Source organism: Ursus arctos, unplaced genomic scaffold (assembly GCF_023065955.2).
Source record: "Ursus arctos isolate Adak ecotype North America unplaced genomic scaffold, UrsArc2.0 scaffold_5, whole genome shotgun sequence".
In the NCBI taxonomy this organism is placed as follows: domain Eukaryota; kingdom Metazoa; phylum Chordata; class Mammalia; order Carnivora; family Ursidae; genus Ursus; species Ursus arctos.
Genome location: NW_026623067.1, coordinates 2,895,547 through 2,916,471, shown reverse-complemented (window position 1 = coordinate 2,916,471; position 20,925 = coordinate 2,895,547). Strand labels below are relative to the sequence as shown.

At 51.6% G+C, this 20,925-nt stretch overlaps 2 protein-coding genes across 2 annotated transcripts; both read left to right on the top strand.

Moving 5' to 3' along the window:
- The first annotated feature begins 71 nt into the window (after positions 1-71).
- LOC113247479 (histone H2A type 3) lies at positions 72-1,606 on the top strand. Its single transcript, XM_026488572.4, has one exon. The coding sequence runs from the start codon at positions 120-122 to the stop codon at positions 510-512; it is 393 nt and encodes a 130-aa protein (XP_026344357.1). The 5' UTR covers positions 72-119; the 3' UTR covers positions 513-1,606.
- Positions 1,607-18,647: 17,041 nt separating this feature from the next.
- H3-4 (H3.4 histone, cluster member) lies at positions 18,648-19,058 on the top strand. The gene has a single exon (XM_026488571.1). The coding sequence runs from the start codon at positions 18,648-18,650 to the stop codon at positions 19,056-19,058; it is 411 nt and encodes a 136-aa protein (XP_026344356.1).
- The last annotated feature ends 1,867 nt before the right edge of the window (positions 19,059-20,925 follow it).

Below are 20,925 nucleotides of genomic sequence, written 5' to 3'. Positions count from 1 at the left end.
ATCGGAAGAGGTCGGCTCGACTACCTCCGGACCATATATAAGGGCTCACTGGGCCCAACCGCCTCGTTACTTCGGGTGTCTTTTCTCAGCTCTCTCTTTTCCCCGCGCCCGTTTTGGAAATGTCCGGCAGAGGCAAGCAGGGCGGCAAGGCGCGAGCGAAAGCCAAGTCGCGCTCGTCGCGCGCGGGCCTGCAATTTCCCGTGGGCCGCGTGCACCGCCTGCTGCGCAAAGGCAACTACTCGGAGCGGGTCGGGGCCGGCGCGCCCGTGTACCTGGCGGCTGTGCTGGAGTACCTGACTGCCGAGATCCTGGAGCTGGCGGGCAACGCGGCCCGCGACAACAAGAAAACGCGCATCATCCCGCGCCACCTGCAGCTGGCCATCCGCAACGACGAAGAGCTCAACAAGCTGCTGGGCCGCGTGACCATCGCGCAGGGCGGCGTCCTGCCTAACATCCAGGCCGTGCTGCTGCCCAAGAAGACCGAGAGCCACCACAAGGCCAAGGGCAAGTGAGGCTGCGGAGGCCGGCCGATAACGGCCTTGCGCCCCGGGGGCCCCGTGACACCAAAGGCTCTTTTCAGAGCCACCCACAGCCTCAAGAAAAGAGCCGCACTGAGCACGCAGCTTTGCCTTGTCCTAGGGGTGCGTTCTCCCGGGAGCGCGGGGAGCCGGGCCCCGAGCACGATTCGGGCGCGCCTACGCGCACGGTGGGCTCCCGTGTTCGTTTGCCGCAGGAATGCCAGCGGACACGTGGCCTCCCTCTCCGTTAGAATCTCACCCCCAAGCTTGGGGGTCTCAGTCCGGCTCACCGTGAAGGAGACTGTCATGCCGGTGGCCGCTGCTTTCGGCTGTGCAAAGTGTCCTACCGCAGTCCTGGATAACCGTCACTTTCATCTGGTATTGAGAATATGTACTTTGTAGAGAATCTGCTTTTTGAGATTCTTCTATGTAAACCTTATGATTTACATTTTAAAGTGTAGGGGTGCTTGACTGAGCGGATGTTGCAACGTTTTAGGAAACCGGTCCGTCGGAGTTATGATCTAATCTGCAGATTAGGGTCTTGGAAAGGGTTTCTGTTCTAAAGGCGTTTGCAACATTAAAAAAAAGGGGGGGTGGGGGGAGTGTAAACTTTTAAAGAAAATCTTACTGTAAATAGAATGACTATTTGAAAGAGTGTAAATTGTTCAATCTGGGTTGGTCAAACATGAATCCAAGTCCCTTAACCTGATAGCTAAAATCAATAAGATAATTTGTCCATTGAGTTTGGGGAGGAAAACTAGGTTTGCGAATTTAGTACGTGTAAAGTGAACATTGTTACCATCAGATTATGTAACACATGTGTGGCTATTTCCGAAGAGGACTGACTGTTCATGAGCTCCAAATTTTGTAATAAAGGGGAGTTAGACAATCCCAAGAGTCCTGGCAAAGTCGTGAGAATGTTAAGAGCACCCACCCCATGGGTGAGGAGGGATTAAGTGGTTGATTCATAATAATTCCTTTAAAACAATGTCTGGCACAGAAAAAGCCTGATAACTGTTGTTATTCTTATTATTAATATCTTTATTGTTTTCATTAATTTTTATAGCAATAAAGACAGGTGGATAAGACAATTCAGGATTATTATGTAATTTGTACTTACTAAAATTAGGTCTACTCAAACCAGGGCTCCCTAGACACCATCTGGAGCTAACCACACATCTGCGGGTCTTAAGAAAATATCCTAGTGCTGTGAAAGGAATTCACACCAAGGATGTACAAGCCTGCTCTGTCCACGTGGATCTGAACACAGGACTGCCCTGCAGTGGAGGGACTTAGCGAAGCACGTGGCTGGGCGGGATGCAGTTTCTCAGCCGTCCTGGCCACATGTGACCAGCAGCCACACATCAGACAGCAGGGGAACAGAACAGCTCCATCATCACGGAAAGTTCAGTTGGATGGCTCTGGTCTAACGTCTGATGGTCTATAAGGGGTTACCTGGTTCAGAAATGTGATAACATACTCAGAGCTGCCTGCCTCTGAAGAGAAAGCCCATCAGAGCCACGCTTCAATAAGAAAGCAGCACATGGCCCAGCAATCCCACTCCCAGGTATACACAATGACCCCGTGACTCGCACATTCCCAACAGCGAGATTGCTCACATCCCCAAGCTGGAAACAGCCCAGATGTCCCCACAGAAGAGTGTGAACAAAATGTGCTTGTGCTCACAGTGGAAGGCCATTTAGCCACGGAGTGCAGCACCAGTGTGCGACCGTGTGGATGAACCTCGAAAACACGTTTGTCAGGGAAGCCACACAAAAAGGCCACACAGGGTATGATCCCATGTATAAGAAACGGCCAGAATAGACAGAGCCATAGAGGTGGGAAGCAGATCAGTGCTTGCCAGGGGCTGGGGAAGGAGGGGGGCTGGTGGGGCCAACCTCAGCCTCTCTGAAGCTTGGAACTTCGAAGCCTTTTCCCGGCTCACTGTAGCAGGTCCCATGCTCCTGTCCCCCACCCTGGGATTCTCTCTGTCATGCTCCCTATGTCCCTGTGGGGCCAGTAGTTTATTGAGAAAGGGGAGCCAAGGAGATGCAAAGTCCCACAGGAAGAAAGGAAAGACCCACACCCACTGCCAGGAAAGTGCTCCCAGCTTCCGGAATTCTCCACTCACTTTGGCCAGGTCCCATAACTCACCAGCCCCTCTCCACGGTATGGGTCTGTCCCCAGTCCCCGCCCTACATCTGGTCCCTCCTCCTTGTGCTGTTCATTTCTGTCTTTTTACCAACATGTTTAAGAATCCCCCACGGGGGGCGCCTGGGAGGCTGGGTGGCTCAGTCAGTTAAGCGTCTGCCTTTGGCTCAGATCATGATCCCAGGATCGAGCCCCACATTATTGGGCTGCTCAGCAGGGAGTCTGCTGCTCCCTCTCCCCAATTCTGCCCCTCCCCCCACTCATGATCGTTTTCTCTGTCTCAAATGGATAAATAAAATCTTTAAGAAATGAAAAAATAAAAATTTTTAAAAATTAAAAAAAAGAATATCCCAAGTGAACAAGCATAAAGGACCCCCTCAATTTCTGTGTTTGCTTAGATCCTGAATTAGGGTGTTATGGGACACGCCTCAAGGAGGACTGGGTCACCCAGCTTGAGAGCTGTTAGGTCTGGGCTGAGCAGAGCTGTTCTGCTCTCTTGCATGGAGGTCCCAGGCCTGGTCATCAGAATTGACCTCGTGCTCCCAGGAGGGTCTGTTTCCACACACTGCCCACCAAGCCTCACCGAGGCTTTGCTTTCTCCCATGCCCGCCAAGCAAAAGCTTTAAAATTGCATCCTCCCCTGTGCCCACTCCCCTCCACGTGGGTGGCTGGGTCCCAGGCAGCTCTCTGGGGAGACCGGTCCTGGCACCTCTCTCCTTCCCCAGACCATGGAGCCCGTGACCACCCCTCCTGCCAATACTGCCTTCGGTCCTCCAGGACACCCTTCCTTACCCACTGCCCTGTCCACAGCTTGCCCCAGCCCCAGGACAGCCCTACTTGAGTCCTGTCTTGCCAGTTTTCTCCTGAGGGATGACGGAGCAGCCCAAACTGTCCCAGCCCCTTGAGGGTCGGGGGGGGGGGGCGGTTAATCTGGTAGGTCAGTAGGCAGTGTGAAGTCGGCTGGGAAGGCACTGCCTCCTTTGCATGGCTGGGTGTCTTGTGTCTTCTTATGCATAGTCTCTCTCCAAGGATGGTTCGGCTTCCTCACATGGTTCCCTGAAGACAAAGAGTCCCCAGGACCCCTGAGGCCCAGCCTGCACCCTGTGACTCATGCCGCACACTGGGGGTCACAAATCTTGAGGCCTGCTGGGTCCCCAGTATGGAGACACCTCCACCATTGGTGTTAGGAGCAGCAAGAGCCACACTGCCGTCCACCACGGGTTCTGTGGCTCAACCAGAAGCATCCTCCTTCCCTGCGTTCATTCAAGCCAGGGCATCGGTGGGGCCCAACCGTCATCCATGGCAGCTATCTTCCTGGAGATGCAGGCTCCCACCCTCCTACCTGGGAGCTCCCCCCTCTCCTGGCGGCCAGCCTGCACCCTGCATCAGAGGCACACCCCCATGGCGGCACCTCCTTGTCACCCCCGCAGCCAGGTATGCCTACCTGGAGACCATCAGCACATGGGGAATGTCAGGAGGCAGGGCCTCTCTGTGGAGACACCCTAGTCCTGGATCCCACCTGTAGTGCTCTCCCCGCAAAAATACATATGACCCCATTCTAACACCCAGAACTTGTGAGTGTGATCTTATTTGGAGAAAGGGTCTTTGCAGGTGTAATTAAAAAGTCTTGAGATGAGAAGGTCAAGCTGGATCAGGCACTAGACAGGAACATGCAAAGAACTGACGACACTCCACAGTGAAGAGGCACTCCTGGCTGTTGCACCGGCCAGGCCCCTCACTCGCTGCACCCTCATTCCCTCACCCTGGCTGCAGCCTCCTGGAGGGAGCACCTGTTCTATTGTCTTAGAATATTCCATCCTGCTGGAGAAGACAAGAAAAAAAAAAAAAATGGGCAGCTGGGGTAGGGGAGGGGAATGGATGAATTTCCTAAGATGGGAGTATAGATAAAAGTGAGGAGAGAGAGTGGGGCTTAAAAATACAAGACAACCAAGACACAAGGTAGTTAAATGTGAGGTATCTGGGCACTATTCGTGTTAAGTATAGAGGAGGCACTAAATATTCAGGATCAATAAGTATGCAGTGGGCACCAAGCAATCACCCTTGAGGCACTCAATTTCTGTTAGGTCTCAGTCAGCCACCTCTGGGACTCTCCACAGGTGAGCCTGTCACGGAGTGGCAGGGACACCACACCTGTGTGCATGGGCCCAGCACCCGCCCCCCCCCCCGCCCGTGGCCCCACCATCAGCGGGAAGGTTGAGGCAGCAGGAAGCCCGGGACTTGGGACAGCTGTGCCTGGGATCGGGAGGGGCAGCTCTCCTCCCCACTGACACCACCTCTTCCACCTTGCTTCTGCTGGGAGTTTGCAATGGATTTAATAAACCACCCGGTTTGAGCGCTCTGATGGCCTGCGAGCCCTTCCGCGCGAACACATTAGCCACCAGTGTCCGACAGCACTCACCATGGAACTGCTGTTTCCTCCCCTCATTACACTGGAGAGTGTGTGGGACTCTCAGCCCCCCAACCCCCGCCCCCCAATGGCAGGAGAAACCCTGGGTGCCCCGATTCCCAAGGACACCTGTGTACGCGGAGTGGCGCGGCGCGGTGAGCGCCCCTACAGGTGTGCCGGACGCCGGGTGCACATCTGTGTGTGTGAGACACGGCCATCTTCACACGCCACGGGCGTGTCTGGCAGAAGTAGCCTTAGCTACCTGGTTCCTAAGCCCTTGAAGGCATTACTGCTCGGAAACTGTCCAGGGGCTGCATACATGCAGGGTCTGCTTGGGAAGAAGTCACCAAGAAAAGAAAACGAAGGACTCAGGAATGAGGGCCACCCTCCCGCAGGCTCCGAGATGCGACGGAGCGGAGCGGTTGCGGCCTCTTCTGAGGCGGTCGGGGAGAGCGCGCGCAGCTGTTTTTGCTGAAACGGAAAAAGGGACGTGGGCTTGATGACGTCTTCTGAAGCCGGGGTCGCCATCTCGGGGCCGCTCCCGGAGGATGCAGCGCATGCGCTGGGCGTCCCCAGGCGTGTCTGGGACGCGCCGGGCGGGGTGGCGCACTAGTCCGCCTAGGGCCTCCGGCCTGGCGGCGCGTCGCGGCAACCCTGGGTCTTGGCATCCTTGGTCCGGGAAGGCAGCGGGCGATAGGGAGGCTTGGCGAACCCCTGAGGATGGTGGAGCTCTGGGGAGCCGCGGTGGAGGTTGGCAGGGAGGCAGGAGCGAGGGGATGCAGCGGGGCGGGAATACAAGGGCGCAAAGGACGCAGGGATGCAGGGGGGCAGAGATACCGGGATGCAGGGGTGAAGGGGAGCACGGAGATGCGGGGGGTGCAGAAGCCCGGGGATTCCATGGCGCCCGCAAGCGGGGGCGCAGGGGACGGTCGCGGGTGGCTGCTGGCGCGCTGGCACGCCGAGGGCGGCGGTGGGTTCGGAGGCGGCTCCTGCGGGCTGTCCTCGCGACTCCCTGGGTAAAGCACCGAAGCATTTGCGGCCCTTATTTACGCTCGGGCACGTTTCCCGGTTGGTCATTTCAAAAGCTCTCGACCTGACCGCATTGGAGGCGAATTCGCCCCGGTGGCCTTGGGTACTGACTGCCATCGTGGGCCCGGCGGGCGCCGCGCCTCGCCGCTGCTCCCCTGGGCCCCGAATCTCGGATGCTGACCGGCTTCTGCACCCTGGACGGCACTGATTTCTCGCAGGGGCGCGCATTCCTTAGATGTAGGCGCTACGTGCGTTCTTCCTGAAAGGCATCGTTCTGTCTGTCCGGGAACGGCTCACTGAGTCCGTTGCTCCGGTGCGCACAGGGCTGGAGCACCGTCAGCACCCCTTAGCTCCCGGCTTTCCCCTCGCCCCGTCCCAGCTGCGTCTCTCCCCTCCTCCCCTCTCCTAGGAGGGCATCGGATCTCTGTCCACGCTTTGTTTCCCTCTTTGCTGCTTATGGGGATACGCGCATGTCCACATCTGAACGTTTCAGATAGACATATGCTTAAGAACCAAATACCCATATATGTCAGCGCTTTCCTGTTTACCGAAATCAATAAAAATGCAACATAATCTTATTTACGTCCTTCCGTAGTCACGGTTGTAATCTTTGCGGAAACTGAACGTTCTAGTTAACCATGAACCTGGACTTGCCATTGGCGTGGGCTCTGGGGGTGGGGGTGGTCTTGGGGGACTGAGCCCTGAGCCTGTGGGGTCTGACGCTGTCTCCAGGTAGATAGGGTCACAACTGACGTAAATTTGTGGGACATGCAATGTCCTCTGAGGCCGGGAGAATTGCTTAGTGACGTTGACAAACACAGATTGGATTTAGGTGGGTTTTTTTGGTTTGTTTGTTTACTCAAAACACGAATTCAGCTATTTTGCTTTTGGTTTTTGCACTCAGGTTGTGGATGCAACCACACTCCAAGGAGATTTGCTCCTGATGAAAATTAGTATTGCCCATTCAGTGAAAAGCTAGCTGGGTGCAGACCTCACGTTGGCCGTGGGGCGGGGTGGAGCAGGGGGAGGGTAGTCAGTGCTGCTTCTATTAGGTCTCTCTTGGTCACTGTTGTCTCCTCATGGTGACATCTGTGTCCCTCCTGCGGAGACAGTTCTTTCGACAGATCTTTGCGATGATAAGAACGTTCCTTTCTTCCACATGACTCTCAAGAGGCCTTTCCCTTTGGCAGAGCCAGCTGGGATATGTGTATATTTTCTCCACAAGAGTCACTCCATTTAGCAATACAAATTTAAGAAAGGTCACCAAGGTGTTGTTTACTTGGTTTCTGCTCCTGACAGGAAGTGGGTTTGCCCTGCACTAAATCTCCCTGTGCTGCTTTGAATTCAGCAAATGTTCCCCCATCCCAAGCCCCACGCCTCACCCCAGGGGAGAACTGCCCTGCTCCGCTAACCTTGGGTGTGGCTTCATGTGGCTGGTTCCAAAAACCACCACTGAACAAACTATTCTTCTCGTCCCAGAACTTGTGACTATTACCCCGTGTGGGAAATAGGAGGAAATCAAGGATCTTCGAGGAGGAGCTTCTCCTGGATTATCCTGGGCCTAAATGCAATCACATATCTTTTGATAGAAGAAAGGCGAGGGAGTGTGGACACACAGTGGGGGAAAGGTGAACATGGATCCAGAGATTGGAGTAACGTAGCTACAAGCTGAGGGACACCTGGAGCCCCCAGGAGCTGGAAGAGGCAGGAAGGATTTGCCCCCAGATCCTCTGGGGGGAGCATGGCCTTGTGACACCTTGATCTGGACTTCTGGCCTCCAGCCGAGGCATTGGGTGAGGGGCATGGGGTTGGTTAACCCCCTGTTGTAAGCCCCCAGTTTGTGGTAGCTTGTTAGGACAGCTCCAGGAAACTAACACACCATGGGCCCCACTGGCTGATGGCAGGAAGGACTGTGCCCCATTTCTGGACAAGGGCTGCAGGTGGCAGCAAGCTACCATGACCCTTTCGCTCCTGTCCTGCATGGGAGACCTGCATGTCCCAGAGAGAAGCTGCTCCTGGAGCCCAGAGAGAGAAGATGGGAGTCAGAATGGCAACTTGGAGCCAGCAACCCCGGTGCCCAGCAGCTGGCTGCCAAAGGTCACCAAGGTTTGGGGGCTCTTTCTAGGCAGCATTATCACAGAAGAAACGATGAACGGCCAAAGTGGTCCCTACATCCTGTGGCAGGAATTCTGCATGTCTCCTTACGTAGTGAGACCTCCGTCCTTTTTTTTTTTTTTAAGATTTTATTTATTTATTCGACAGAGATAGAGACAGCCAGCGAGAGAGTGAACACAAGCAGGGGGAGTGGGAGAGGAAGAAGTAGGCTCATAGCGGAGGAGCCTGATGTGGGGCTCAATCCCATAACGCCGGGATCACGCCCTGAGCCAAAGGCAGACGCTTAACCGCTGTGCCACCCAGGTGCCCCTCCGTCCATTTTAACATAGAGCCTGAGTAGGTGTTATTAGTTGCCGGGGACAAAGTATTACCAAAATAGTAATCATCACAATAATAATAATAAGCTCAGAAAAGACCTTGGCCTATTTACAACTAGGGGTGAAAGACAAAAGAGAGTCGTGATTCCAGGTTTTCTCAGCGGGGATTCTCCAGAGAAGCAGAAGCAATAGGATATACAGAGAGAGATGTATTTTAAGGCATTGGCTCCCATGACTGTGGGGCTGGCAAGTCTGACATCCACGGGCAGGCAGGAGACCCAGGAGAGAGAGATCACAGTGCAGGACATTCAGAAAGTCACAGCCTTTATCTTATTTTTTAGTATGTGCAAGGCTGTATGCCTTTAATATGGGAACCAGGGAGGTTTTTTGTTTGTTTGTTTTTTGTGGGGTGTTTTTTGTTTTTGTTTTTAGAGGCAGAGGTACAGAAATAGAGCCCATGCTTTGAGGTTTTACCAAATCACTTTCACCTTGGTAAATGTTTAAATATAGCTTTCCTGGGAGCCCAGGAGCAGGGCCCACACACATTAGAAGTTGAAAATTTTCCTTTATTAATGCTTATAAGCTCTGTGTAGTATACTGTTGAGAAGGTTTGTTACTGATAAACACTTGGAAGACAGCATCTGCCGTTTGTTGAGGAGTGTGATTAATTATATTCCTGAATTATTAAATAAAAATCTTTCAGTCAACTGGGTGACCTAGAAATTCATGCATGAAATGATAGAATATTTTGGATTTTAGGTTTCAAATTAATCTGAGCAAGAGAAAGGTAGAAATAGAAGTCAAAATTGGTCTTTGGCTGATAATTGCTGAAATCTAGTCCATTTTACTATTTTGTCTACCTGTATATATGTTTGAAATTTCCCAGGTTTTAAAGGAAAAAACCCAGTTATTTAACACATTACAGTTGACCCTTGAACAATACGGGTTTGAACTGTGCAGGTCCATTTATACAGTTTTTGTTTTTAAAATATAGTACAACTCTGCAAATGTATTTTCTCTTCCTTACGATTTTCTTAATAACATTTTCTTTTCTGTAGTTCACTTTACTGTAAGATTCCTGTATATAACGCATATAACACACAAAATACGCGTTAATCAACTGTTGATGTTATCCGTAAGGCTTCCTGTCAATAGCGGGCTATTATTAGTAGTTAAGTCTTGGGGGAATCAAAAGTTATACATGGATTTTCAAGGGCTCAGGGGAGCCCTGTGTTGTTCCAGGGTCAACTGTGTTTTTGTTCTTGAGTCTGAACCACAAAGACTTTGGGGTCGCCTTATTTAGCATGACCCTGATCCTATGGTCCTCACCAAAGCCATGGCCACATTTGTGTGTAACATACACACTAGGAGGGTGACACTGACATTCCTCTCATCTCTTTCCACTGAGAGCTGGCATATTCTGCTGTGAATGCATTTCGTATCCGTGCAACCGTAACGTCTGCTCACTCCAACTTCCCATGCATCCCCCATGCATCCCCCATGATTGTATAATCATTCATTCAGGCAGGCAAATATTCCCACCCAGGAAAAACTCAGAGATAACACACGTTCTGTGTTAGGGTTCTCCGACACACCCCTTTTTCATCAGGTAATTTTTCTAAAACAAAACAAACACACCTTCCCGCTTTGTTACATGCTGCTTGGCTGAGCCATCTGTGGATGTCCACGCGAGGATGTGAACCCGCCTTGCACTTACGGGTCCACCCATGGAGGAAGGAGCTCCGTTTTTTACATAACCTCACTGGTTTGAATAATGGACGACTACACAGATCCTAAGGGAACATCTGACCAGACATGTCTTTAGTAGGCAGACTGCAACCCCTTCCCCTGCCCCTGCAGGACTTGCAGCTGTCATTAATGCTACAGATCTGAAGAGAAGATCATCCTAGATTTCCCAATCTCATCACAAGCGGCTTGACAGCAGACAGCTTTATTCAGCTGAAGTAACCCAGAACGCAGCACAGAACTCAGACACATTGGAAGCAGGAGGGGGGATGGGACCCACCCCTGCTGGAGGGAACCACGGGGCTAGCAAGAGAAGGAATGTGGGCAGGGGCAGGGAGAAGAGCCCACAGCCAGCAGTCGCGAGGAACGGCCAGCAGCCTAGCCTCAGTGAGCCTGGATTTGGAGGGGGAGTGGTTATCCAGAGCCCTCGGACAGGAAAACAACCATGAAGACACCTTGAATTTGCAGCAGGGGCCTAGCTGAGCCTGGACTTCCGACCCGCAGAACCGCAGAATAAATGGGCTTTGCTTTAAGCTGCTGTCTTGGAGGTAATTTGTTATGGAGGCAATAGAAAACCAGTATGAAGTCTGTTTTAAAAGCAGCGGGAGGGTTTGGGTTTAATAGAGTGGGTCTCGTAATTTCCTGTAGAAAGAAGCAGCCCACTCGCGACTGGTGAACCTGGAGATCTGGGCGTTTCCATCCTTCTGACTATCAGCCACATCCTACCGTTAAGCCTTGCCGGCTGCAGAAACGCACTTGCAGAGACGACAGCGCAGCTCCGGGACAGTGCGGACGGCACCCGCAGTCCTATTTATATGCCCTGCATGCAAATAAGGGCTTGGGAATAGGCAGCATGTGATTGGATCAAAGAGCATATTTAAATATAGGAGGCAGCTAGGCTTTCTGACTGGATAAAATTGCTGGGGAAGTCAGCCAATCAGAATACAGATGCTTCCAGAAGCCCTTCAAACAGCGCTGCAGCTGGTTTACTGCCTGGGCCAGAGCGAAGCCGGGTTTCCCAGGAGCGTAGGAGCTTTTCAACCAGGGGATATGAAATCTGTAACTAGGTCTCTCGGTGTTCATAGTAAATTCAAGGCTTATTGTGATGAAGCCCCAGCATGATATATAACGGTGAAACGTATCACCTTCTGAGTACTGTCTTTATTCTGGAATATCAGAGATTGTAGACAAAGAGGGTTTGGGGTGGTTTTGTGGGTTGCTTGTTTATTTGTTAGTTTTCTTAGGGAAACTATATACACGTCAGCGTACCTGCGGGTGTTTAATACCTGGAAGTCCTAGAGGAGTGTTTCCAGAGTGTGGTCCTGAGCCAGCATCAAGTTACCTGGGGGCTCGTTAGGAGTGCAAACTCTGGTCACCCCAGACCCACTGAGTCACAAAGGGGATGAGGCCCAGCCACCGGCTCTGCGAAGCTCATGAGTGTCCACATGCATGTTAGCGTTTGAGAACCACTGCCCTGAAGAAACAAATACAATTGAAAGAGCTCACTCGGAAACTAAATTATCTTTCCTATCTCCAAATGAGTCAGTAAAAAATCGGATGGGGAAAATGACACTTGTTGTCATAAATAAAATAAGCAAGGATAATCTTGGGGGAAAGTAGGATTATTTTCATGAAAACATAAAGCTCATTGAGAGATTGGTAGAAAAGGTTTAAAGGGTGTCTGGGTGGCTCAGATGGTTAAGCATCTACCTTTGGCTCAGGTCATCATGTCAGGGTCCTGGGATGGACTCCCACTCATTGTGGAATCTGCCTCCCCCTCTTGGCTCACACGTGCGCTCTCTCTCAAATAAATAAATAAAATATTAAAAAAAAAAAAAGAATGTAATGCCCCACAGTTCTGGAAACGAAGTTCAAAATCAAAGTGTTGACAGGGTTGGTTCCTTTAGGGCTGTGAGGGCCATATGTGCTCCCGATCACCACCTGAGCCGAAATCAAGAGTCAGATCCTCAACCGACTGAGCCACCCAGGCGCCCCCTCCCTCAATTTTCCCTTCAGATGAGGATACCAGTCGTATTAAACTAGGGCTCACTCTAATGACCTCACTTTACCTTAATGACCTGCCTAAAGATTCTGTCTGCAAACACAGTGACCTTCAGAGGTATCAGACTTTAGTTCTCCAGCATATGAACCTGGGGACGGATACAATTCAGCCCATCGCAGGGGAGGAGCAGTATCTATAAGCAAAATAAACTTGTTTTCTGAGTCAATATGCTGTGTTGCTGTGTTTCCTGCTGGCAACTGGATGAAAGCTGGAGGAGTCTCTGGAGAGACCCACTGGTTCTGACACTTGGTCCAATGCTCCAAAAACTCCCTTGGAGCTGGTGTACTTGGTGACAGCCTTGGTGGCCCCAGACAGTGTGCCTGGCCAGCTCGTCTGCCCCTCGAGAGATGAAATGGCTGAACAGCTGTTGTAATTAATGCGCCAGGTGGTAACCTGCGTTACAGTCATCCATAAAAGCATTCATCTCTCTGGAAATACTCAGAGATTCGACTGCCTGTAACCTATACAATCCAACCCAGTTCCCTGACTTCACCAATGGGCCCTGGCCCCTCCGTCCAGCTCACCCCCCACCCCTACTGAAGAAGCTGCATTCATTTCATCCAGCCTGCTCTCAAATGCCGCAGCCCTGTGTTTAGGAAGCTTTTGTTTCGTTTAGTGTCACTTTTATGTGAAAAGGTGTGTATCAGTTCGGGTGCTCCCTACAAATAGAATTAATAACATATACAGATATGTCCTCTTTATTAATCCTTCCATGAGTAAGAGACATGTATTACACATATATAATTATATATATGATTCACTCTGAGTCTGAAAGCCTGAGAACGAGGAGCAGCAAGAAGATGGACACCCTAGCTCATCGGCCGGACTGAAGGAGCAAACTCCTCCTTCCTCCAGCTTTGGTTCTCTCCAGGCCCTCGGCCTGGGTGGAACCAGCCCACCCACACTGGGGTGAGCCATCTGCTCTCCTGAGTCCACCCATTCACAAGGGAATCTCATCCAGAAACACCTCACAGACACACCCAGAACTGTGTGCAATCTGGGTGCCTTACAGAGCAGTCAACACACAAAATTAACCTACACCAGGTGCGTTCTGCATTTCCTTATTTATCTAGGTGTCCGTGTGTTCCCTGAGTTTCCCTATGATGAGCAGAATTAGGAGCTGTGCGCTGCAACCTAGCCCATCCCACCCACCTCAGGCCCTGTGCAAACGCCAGCAAATCAGCTATGAAGCACCTGTAAAGGTCACAGCTCAGTGACACGGGTCCGAGAAGAGATGGAGACTTAATCAGAGTGGCATGCTCCCCCTGCCCACACCCTACCAACACCCCAACAGCATCCTGCCAATGTGCCACAGCGGGGAGAGCCAAAGAGCCACTCTGCCTGGGACAGAGCTCTTCGGGAAGCCCAAAGGGCACACAACAAGGACCCCAGGGGTCTTAGAAGTTTCTGGGGCCTGCAGCTACCATGTACACTAAGCACAGCCCAACCCCACATCCAGACCACCACACATCTTCCCACTCAAGCCTAACTCGCTCTGGTTCTTATCACCCAGCGTGAGCATCATGTCTGGCTTTCAACCAGAAATTACCGGACATGCCCAAAGGCAAGGAAAAGTCAGTCTGAAAAGATAAATGGCCATCAGGACTGGATGCAGATCAACACAGGTGTTGGAATTATCAGACTGGGAATTTAAAACAACTGATAATATGCTAAGAACTCCAGTGGATAAAGTAGACAGACAGGCCATGTACGCCGTGGGATAGAAATGCCAAGAGAGCTGTGAAAGGAAGTGCTAGAGGTCAGGATCACCAAGGCAGACTTCATGTCTGCTTCTGAAGGGCTCAGCCACCTGGCTACGCCCCACAGGAGAATCGGTGAGCTTGAAGAAAGGCCAGTAGAAACCTACCAAACTGAAACGCAGAAAGAAAATGGAATAATATTTTATTTTAAAAAACCAGAATATCCAAGGACTGTGTGACAATCACCAAGGGAGTAATATACGCCATTGTGGGGCATCTGGGTGGCTCAGTCGGTGAAGCATCTGCCTTCAGCTCAGGTCGTTATCCCAGGGTCTTGGGATCGAGTCCCGTGTCGGGCTCCACACTCAATGTGTTGTCTGCTTGAGATTCTCTCTCTCCCTCTCCCTCTGCTACTACCCTGCTCGCACTCTCTCTAAATAAATGAATAAACAAATAAAATATGTTTAAGAATAAAAAATTACATAAATACAAAGCAAAGTGGACTTAGATTGGGTATAAATGTATATTTCAAACTCTAGGCCAATACCGTAAAAAGAAGTTTAAATAGACATGTAACCGATGTGTGAGGAGAGGACGGCAGGTGGGATCCTCGAAGTACAGAGATCTCTAAAGGTCCTTCATGTCCACAGGCACTTTGAAATGACAGCAGTCGCAAGTCCTTCCCTAGTAGAACTTTGCATTTACTGCAGTAATAAAGATGCACATTTATATACATACAACTCTCTATATTATACATGTAATTATATGACTACTTTTGCATATATTTTGACAATTTCCTTCAGTATCACTGATTTCCTTTGCAGTTAAAAAATGCCATGCATTTAGAAACATTCTGAGACATTTCATTGTATGCATTTTTAAATGTTTTAAAATATTCTGAGCTTCACCAAACTGCCAGAGGGATTCATGAGGCCAAAAAAAAAGAATTAAATTCTTGCCACCTGTCACCTAAACAGAAAATAAAACTTCCTAAAAAGGAGAAAGTTACAAAGCATTATAAGGAAATGTATTGAAGCACGTGACAGAGTTTTTTCCTGTTGTGGAGGCTGAGGGGAATCACCGTGGTGGAGACAACCCTAACTAAGCAGAGCCGCTCATGAAATGGGTCTAAACAGGGAGCAGACCTGGTACTGAACTCCGTGATGGCTGGAGCGCCAGGCCCGGTCTGCAGTTTTGGAGGCACTTTGGTGCCCCCCGGGTCCCTCAAATGGCGGTTGACGGTGGGTGACTGGGGCGCACCGTTGCCGTCTCCTCCTGGGGTTCTGGGCAACTTGAACTCAATGCTCACTGTGCTTGGGGTCCAGAGAATGGGAAGGCAGGACCTGTAGATGGTCAGCAGGAATTTCCCATAAAGGGGGCCAGAGTAACCTGGCATCAGCTGGGGTATTGGAAGGGTTCTCCTAACAGCTGGAAGCCCGAGTATCTGCTGTAGTTCTCAGCTCTGGGGGAGTCGTCATGCACTGTGTATCCAGGACCACCTGCCCCTGGAAGAACCCCACTTCACCCGTAGAGTGAGCTCCTGAAAGTCCTGATGGCTCCCATACGACCCCACAGAAATGATGCATGACGTTAACCACCTGTGACCTCAAATCCCAAAGGACCTACAACAAAGTGCCACACACAACCCTGTATTTCCCAAGTTGCACATGCAAGCACGGTGAGTGGTGAGAGCAAGGAAAGGATGTTCTAGATTAGGGAGGGCTTCCCTCAGACGCAGGATGGACGCTGAACAGTTGGAGCAGAGTCCCCGAATGCGACGGTCAAGGAAGAATTCTTGAGATGTCTTTGGCGCACAAGGGTGTTTATATTAAAGCACAGGGACAGGACCCGTGGGCAGAAAGAGCAGCCTGTGTTCATCAGGGGTGACTGATGACATACTTCTCAGCGTGTGGAGGGAGGGTAGAGATAATGTAAGTTTCTAAGGAAGTTCTGTAGGCTGAAAGTGAGGTCCATAGGACCCCAGAGGTCTGGCTATTCTCAAGAGAAGGTTGTTTTTTTGTCTGAAAGAAAACATCAGTATTAAGGCAGCCACAAGTTCCTTGAGATGTCATGCTCTGCGCACCTCCGGGATTTATCAGTGGGCTGCAAGCTGTAAGGGGATTTCCTTTAGCTGTGTTCTCTTGCCTTTGTTCTCATCGCAGTGATTGGCACCAATGTATGCACAGAGCACACACAACCTGATCTATAAAATGCACGTGTCCTAGACAAGCCAAAACTTTGTTTGGCTTCTGTTCACATCTGAAGCTGTCATCAGAGAGATGACCTCTCTAATCTTGGGGAGTTTTCTTAGGGGATGATTTTCCCCTGGGTCTTGGCGCCTCTGAGGGAGTAGGAATCACAGGGAACTCAGTTCCTGAGATCATGAAAACTGTCAACTGAACCAACTAAAAAGAGGTTTTTTTCTCAGCTTTTCAAGGGTGTGGGCCCTGCTTCTGGGCTCCCAGGGAAGCTATACATTGGCTAAGGTCAAAATGACTCAAAGCATGGGCTCTCTTTCCATATGTCTGCTTTGTTAAAAAAACATATAACCAAAAAGGAGCATTTCAAATACAAAGAAAAACAAAAAACCTCCCCAGCTCCCATAAGACTAAAGGCATACAGCCTTGCACAATAGTAAAAACAAAAGATAAAGTCTGTGACTTTCTGGAATGTCCTTCACGATGATAACAGAACGAAAGCTCCTGTGGTCAGAAAAGTGAACCCTCAGCCGTGCAGCCCGAGTTGAGCCCCAAAGGGCTGCTTCCTGGGTGCTCCTGTGGAAGTCACAGCCGGTGCCAGAAATCCGTCATCCAACCACCATCGTCCCCTTTAGCGCTTGCAACCCCCAGAGATTTGGAGGCTGCTTGCGCTGAATGAGTGACAGCCCTGGGAAGATTAATGGGGGAGTCCCGGTCAGACTGCGTCAGATCGAGCCATATATGCCAGGTGACCTTGGGTTGGTCCCTTGGTTCTTCTCCCTGGTGCCCAGCCAACCTGACCCAACTCGGGGATGGCAGCAGAGATTCTGTGTGACAATCATGACCAAGTAAAAAAAAGTCCAGATTTAGTAAGGAGAGACTTTCATCTGAAAGGACTATTACGAGGCATGGGAGAGTACCATTGCAACAGGGAAGGAAAATTCTTTCTTCAACTCATCTTAGGTCCCAGTAGGGGCTCTAAAAAAAAAACAAAAAAACAGATTAACAAGAGAGAAGCACTTAAGTTATTTTTTTAAGATTTTATTTATTTTAGAGAGGGAGCAAGTGTGGGGGTGGGGGAAGGGCGGAGGGAGAGGGAGAATCTCAAGTGGACCCGCTCTGAGGGCAGAGTCACACGAGCAGCTCAATCCCCTGACCCTGGGACCATGACCTGAGCCGGAGTGAAGAGTCTATGCCTAACCAACCAAGCCACCCAGGTGCCCCCAGCCCTTAAGTTTTATTGGGACAGAAGAACCTTCATGAGGAAATGAAGACCCACAGAAGGGGCAAAACCTAAATGCTTTCACACTAGGTTGAACAAAGAGAGGCGACGGTGGGAAAGCGGCTGAGATACTCTGCGGACCAAAGGAAGATAAGAGTTCTGTCAACAAGGGCTGTGTGTGCAGAGTCCCCTTTGGTCTTCACGTCCCCTCCATGATGAGAAAAACGTTTTTTCTCCAGGTGTAGACCCGTCGCCTTTCACATGCGGATCTTAGCTCTGTTTTCAGGAGGAAAAAGAGGCGTTTGAGCTCTCCCCTTGAATCTGCCGGTTTCCAAGCACCTTTAGCTCAAAATAACCCTTGCGTGGACCTTGCATGTTTTGGGATGACACATGTGGCCCAGCCTTGAGCCATAACCATGGGGTCTGCAAAGGCCTCAAGGGTCAGGCAATGAGGGACCCTCTCTCATGGGGAGGAGGGAATGGGCTAGAGCAGCAGGTGCTGCGGGGGAACGACGGACCTGGGGGCCAGTCCCCAGGAGGGGCCAGAGGTCAGGCCCAGGGAAGCACAGCTGCTGGACCCAATCTGGGCACGGCAGCGTCTTGGTGGGGTCCCGCTATGGGGACGGGCAGCTCGCTAATCATCCACGAGGGAAGGATGGTGGCGCCGAGGGTCTGTGCCCGGCCTTGTCTTGGGCCTCTCACCGCCGGCTGGGAAAATTCAACATTGTCACCACGGAAAGGCCCAGCGCAGAATGCGGCCTTCTAGAAGGTTCTTCCTGCAGCCAAGAGGAGTGCTGAGGGGGAAAGAGGGGAGCTGTGTGGGGAGTGGCGATGCCCTCGGCCAGGTGACCACACCCTGACCCGCAGGACCCTGACCCGACGGCCCGACAGCCCACGGCCAGGTGACCCAACCCTGACCTGCGCCCACACGGAAACAAGCACGTGTGAGAGGGATCAGATCTCTACCCGACTGGCGGTCGCACGCTCGCGGTGCGCAGATCAGGGGCAGGCGGCCGAGTGGAGCGTGCGGCGGACCAATCAGAGTGCAGCCTGCCATCACGCCACCCGGCGGCCGGCCAATGGGAAAGCTGCAGCCTCTATAAAAGCGGGAACTGCCAGCGGCGCTAACCCGAGGCGACTGGCAGCGAAGGCGGCGTCAGTTTCTTCTGTAACACCGAAGCCATGGCACGTACCAAGCAGACCGCGCGGAAGTCTACGGGAGGCAAAGCGCCGCGCAAGCAGCTGGCCACTAAAGTGGCCCGCAAGAGCGCACCGGCCACCGGCGGCGTCAAGAAGCCGCACCGCTACCGGCCCGGCACCGTGGCCCTGCGCGAGATCCGGCGCTACCAGAAGTCCACCGAGCTGCTGATCCGCAAGCTGCCGTTCCAGAGGCTGGTGCGTGAGATCGCGCAGGACTTCAAGACCGACCTGCGCTTCCAGAGCTCGGCCGTGATGGCGCTGCAAGAAGCGTGCGAGGCGTACCTGGTGGGGCTCTTCGAGGACACCAACCTGTGTGCCATCCACGCCAAGCGCGTCACCATCATGCCGAAGGACATCCAGCTGGCGCGCCGCATCCGCGGGGAGCGTGCTTAAGCCCCGCGCACATGCGAAGTCTGCCCCATCGGAGCCATAGTGCTCACCCCAAAGGCTCTTTTCAGAGCCACCACTAGGCCACAAAGGGTGCTGTGCCAACCCGGGGTTCTTCCCGACTACGTGTTTTCTCTCTCTGGTTAGTGGGTTTTGGTAATGGGGAAACCCTACGACGGGGAAGGTGAACCTGCCCTGAGCCCAAGCCGGGAGTGGGGCTGACACCTGAGCATGGCTGGGAGGTTAAGGGTGGAGGGCTTTTTTCTTGGTGCTGTTTGCAAGCACGGTCTCCAAAGCTTTAAGCAGGTACCACCCGATGGTTGGCTAGTACTGGTGAGTTGTGTCCATGGGTCGGTACTTAACAATGTGCTCCCGGCAGAGTGAAGGCCTGGATGGAGAAGCGCCCAGAGTGAACTGTGTTTCAGGGACAGCCCAGTGCTATCCGTGGGAAGGAGCTGGGTTTTTGAAGTTTCTTGGGATGCAGTTTTCCAGTAGACTTGATTCATAAAGCTTCACCAATTAAAGTAGTACAACTGTTTTGAAAGTTGGAAAGGATCGTAAGTTTCAATGTGCGTAAGTTCGTGACAAATCCTTGAGGGGCCATCCAGATGCCTGGAGTGTTCAGGGACAGCCCATGTTCTGGCTTGAAAATCAATGATAACCTTCAATGCAAGGTTCCTTTTCAGTAAATCCATGTCTGGCCATTGTTCCTTTTCTGTGCCTCATGAAGTCCTTACCTTAGGGAAGTTTTGCCCAGTGCAGAGGGCTAAATCTCCACGACCTTCCCCACATTCTACATATGGCCTTGGGGATGAGGAAGTTGGCCAACTGGCTACATTTGGGGGGAACCATGCAGATGATGTATGCTTGGCAGAATAGGCTGGACTGCCTTGAAGAAACTTTCCTTAGCAGACCATGCTGTGGAGGGGCAGGTCCATGTCACCCTGTTCTTTGTGTCCATTAGAGCCTCTGGCATTGCATGTTCTGCCAGAGGACCCGAGACAGGAGCAAAGAGAAGCGAAGAACTGAGGACAAAGGAAGAAAGTAAAGTCCCTCATGCTCATGTACATGGATAGTCATGGAAGCTTTTTCTGACGGTGTCTGAGCACACCACTGTGTCCCTCCTGGGGCCTGATGCAAATCCTCTGTTCACAACGGCCCTCCAGAAATCTGAGCAGAACCCCTGCCAGCGGGGATGCATCAACCAGGCATCCCTGGGGGAGCCACAACCTCGCTCTCTGGAGAAGGTGCCAGCACCCTCCAAACATGGCGGTGCACAAGCGAGAAGACCACAGGAAAAGCAGAGAAAGGAGACAGCACCACGGCAGGAAGTGCCAGGAGTTCCCTTGCAAGTGGTGTAGCTGGGATCCCTCAGCGAACACGTAAATACGGAGCAAGGGAGTGTGGCCATCTGAAGCACAGCACAAGAGCAGGAATGTTCTTTTTTTGATTCATAGCTTTCAGGTGTCTGTAATGAGAACCAACCTAGTAGCCTTGGAAGATTTGATTAGCTTTATAAAAGTATAAAACTATTACAGTTAAGACATGTGCATCTGTCTCTGAGTCTGCCCGTCCCAAGCCGTGGGCATATTAAACATTTCGTTCTACACCTGTTCACACTGTGTCCAAGTCTTCAGGCCATGTGTGCACTGTGGGGACAGTCTGAGTGTGGAATGTTTAGGAGTGGAGTGAACCCTCCATCAGACAATCAAGGACGGAAGTTCTAAACATAAATGAAGGCGATAGGCCGGCACCTGATTGCTGGCTGGGGGTCAGAGTGGGGCTGCTCAGACAGACATCTGTGACAGGGGAACACACACATGTGGTCGAATTAACAAGACAAGCTAGGCTATGAAAAGTCCAGGTAACGGTT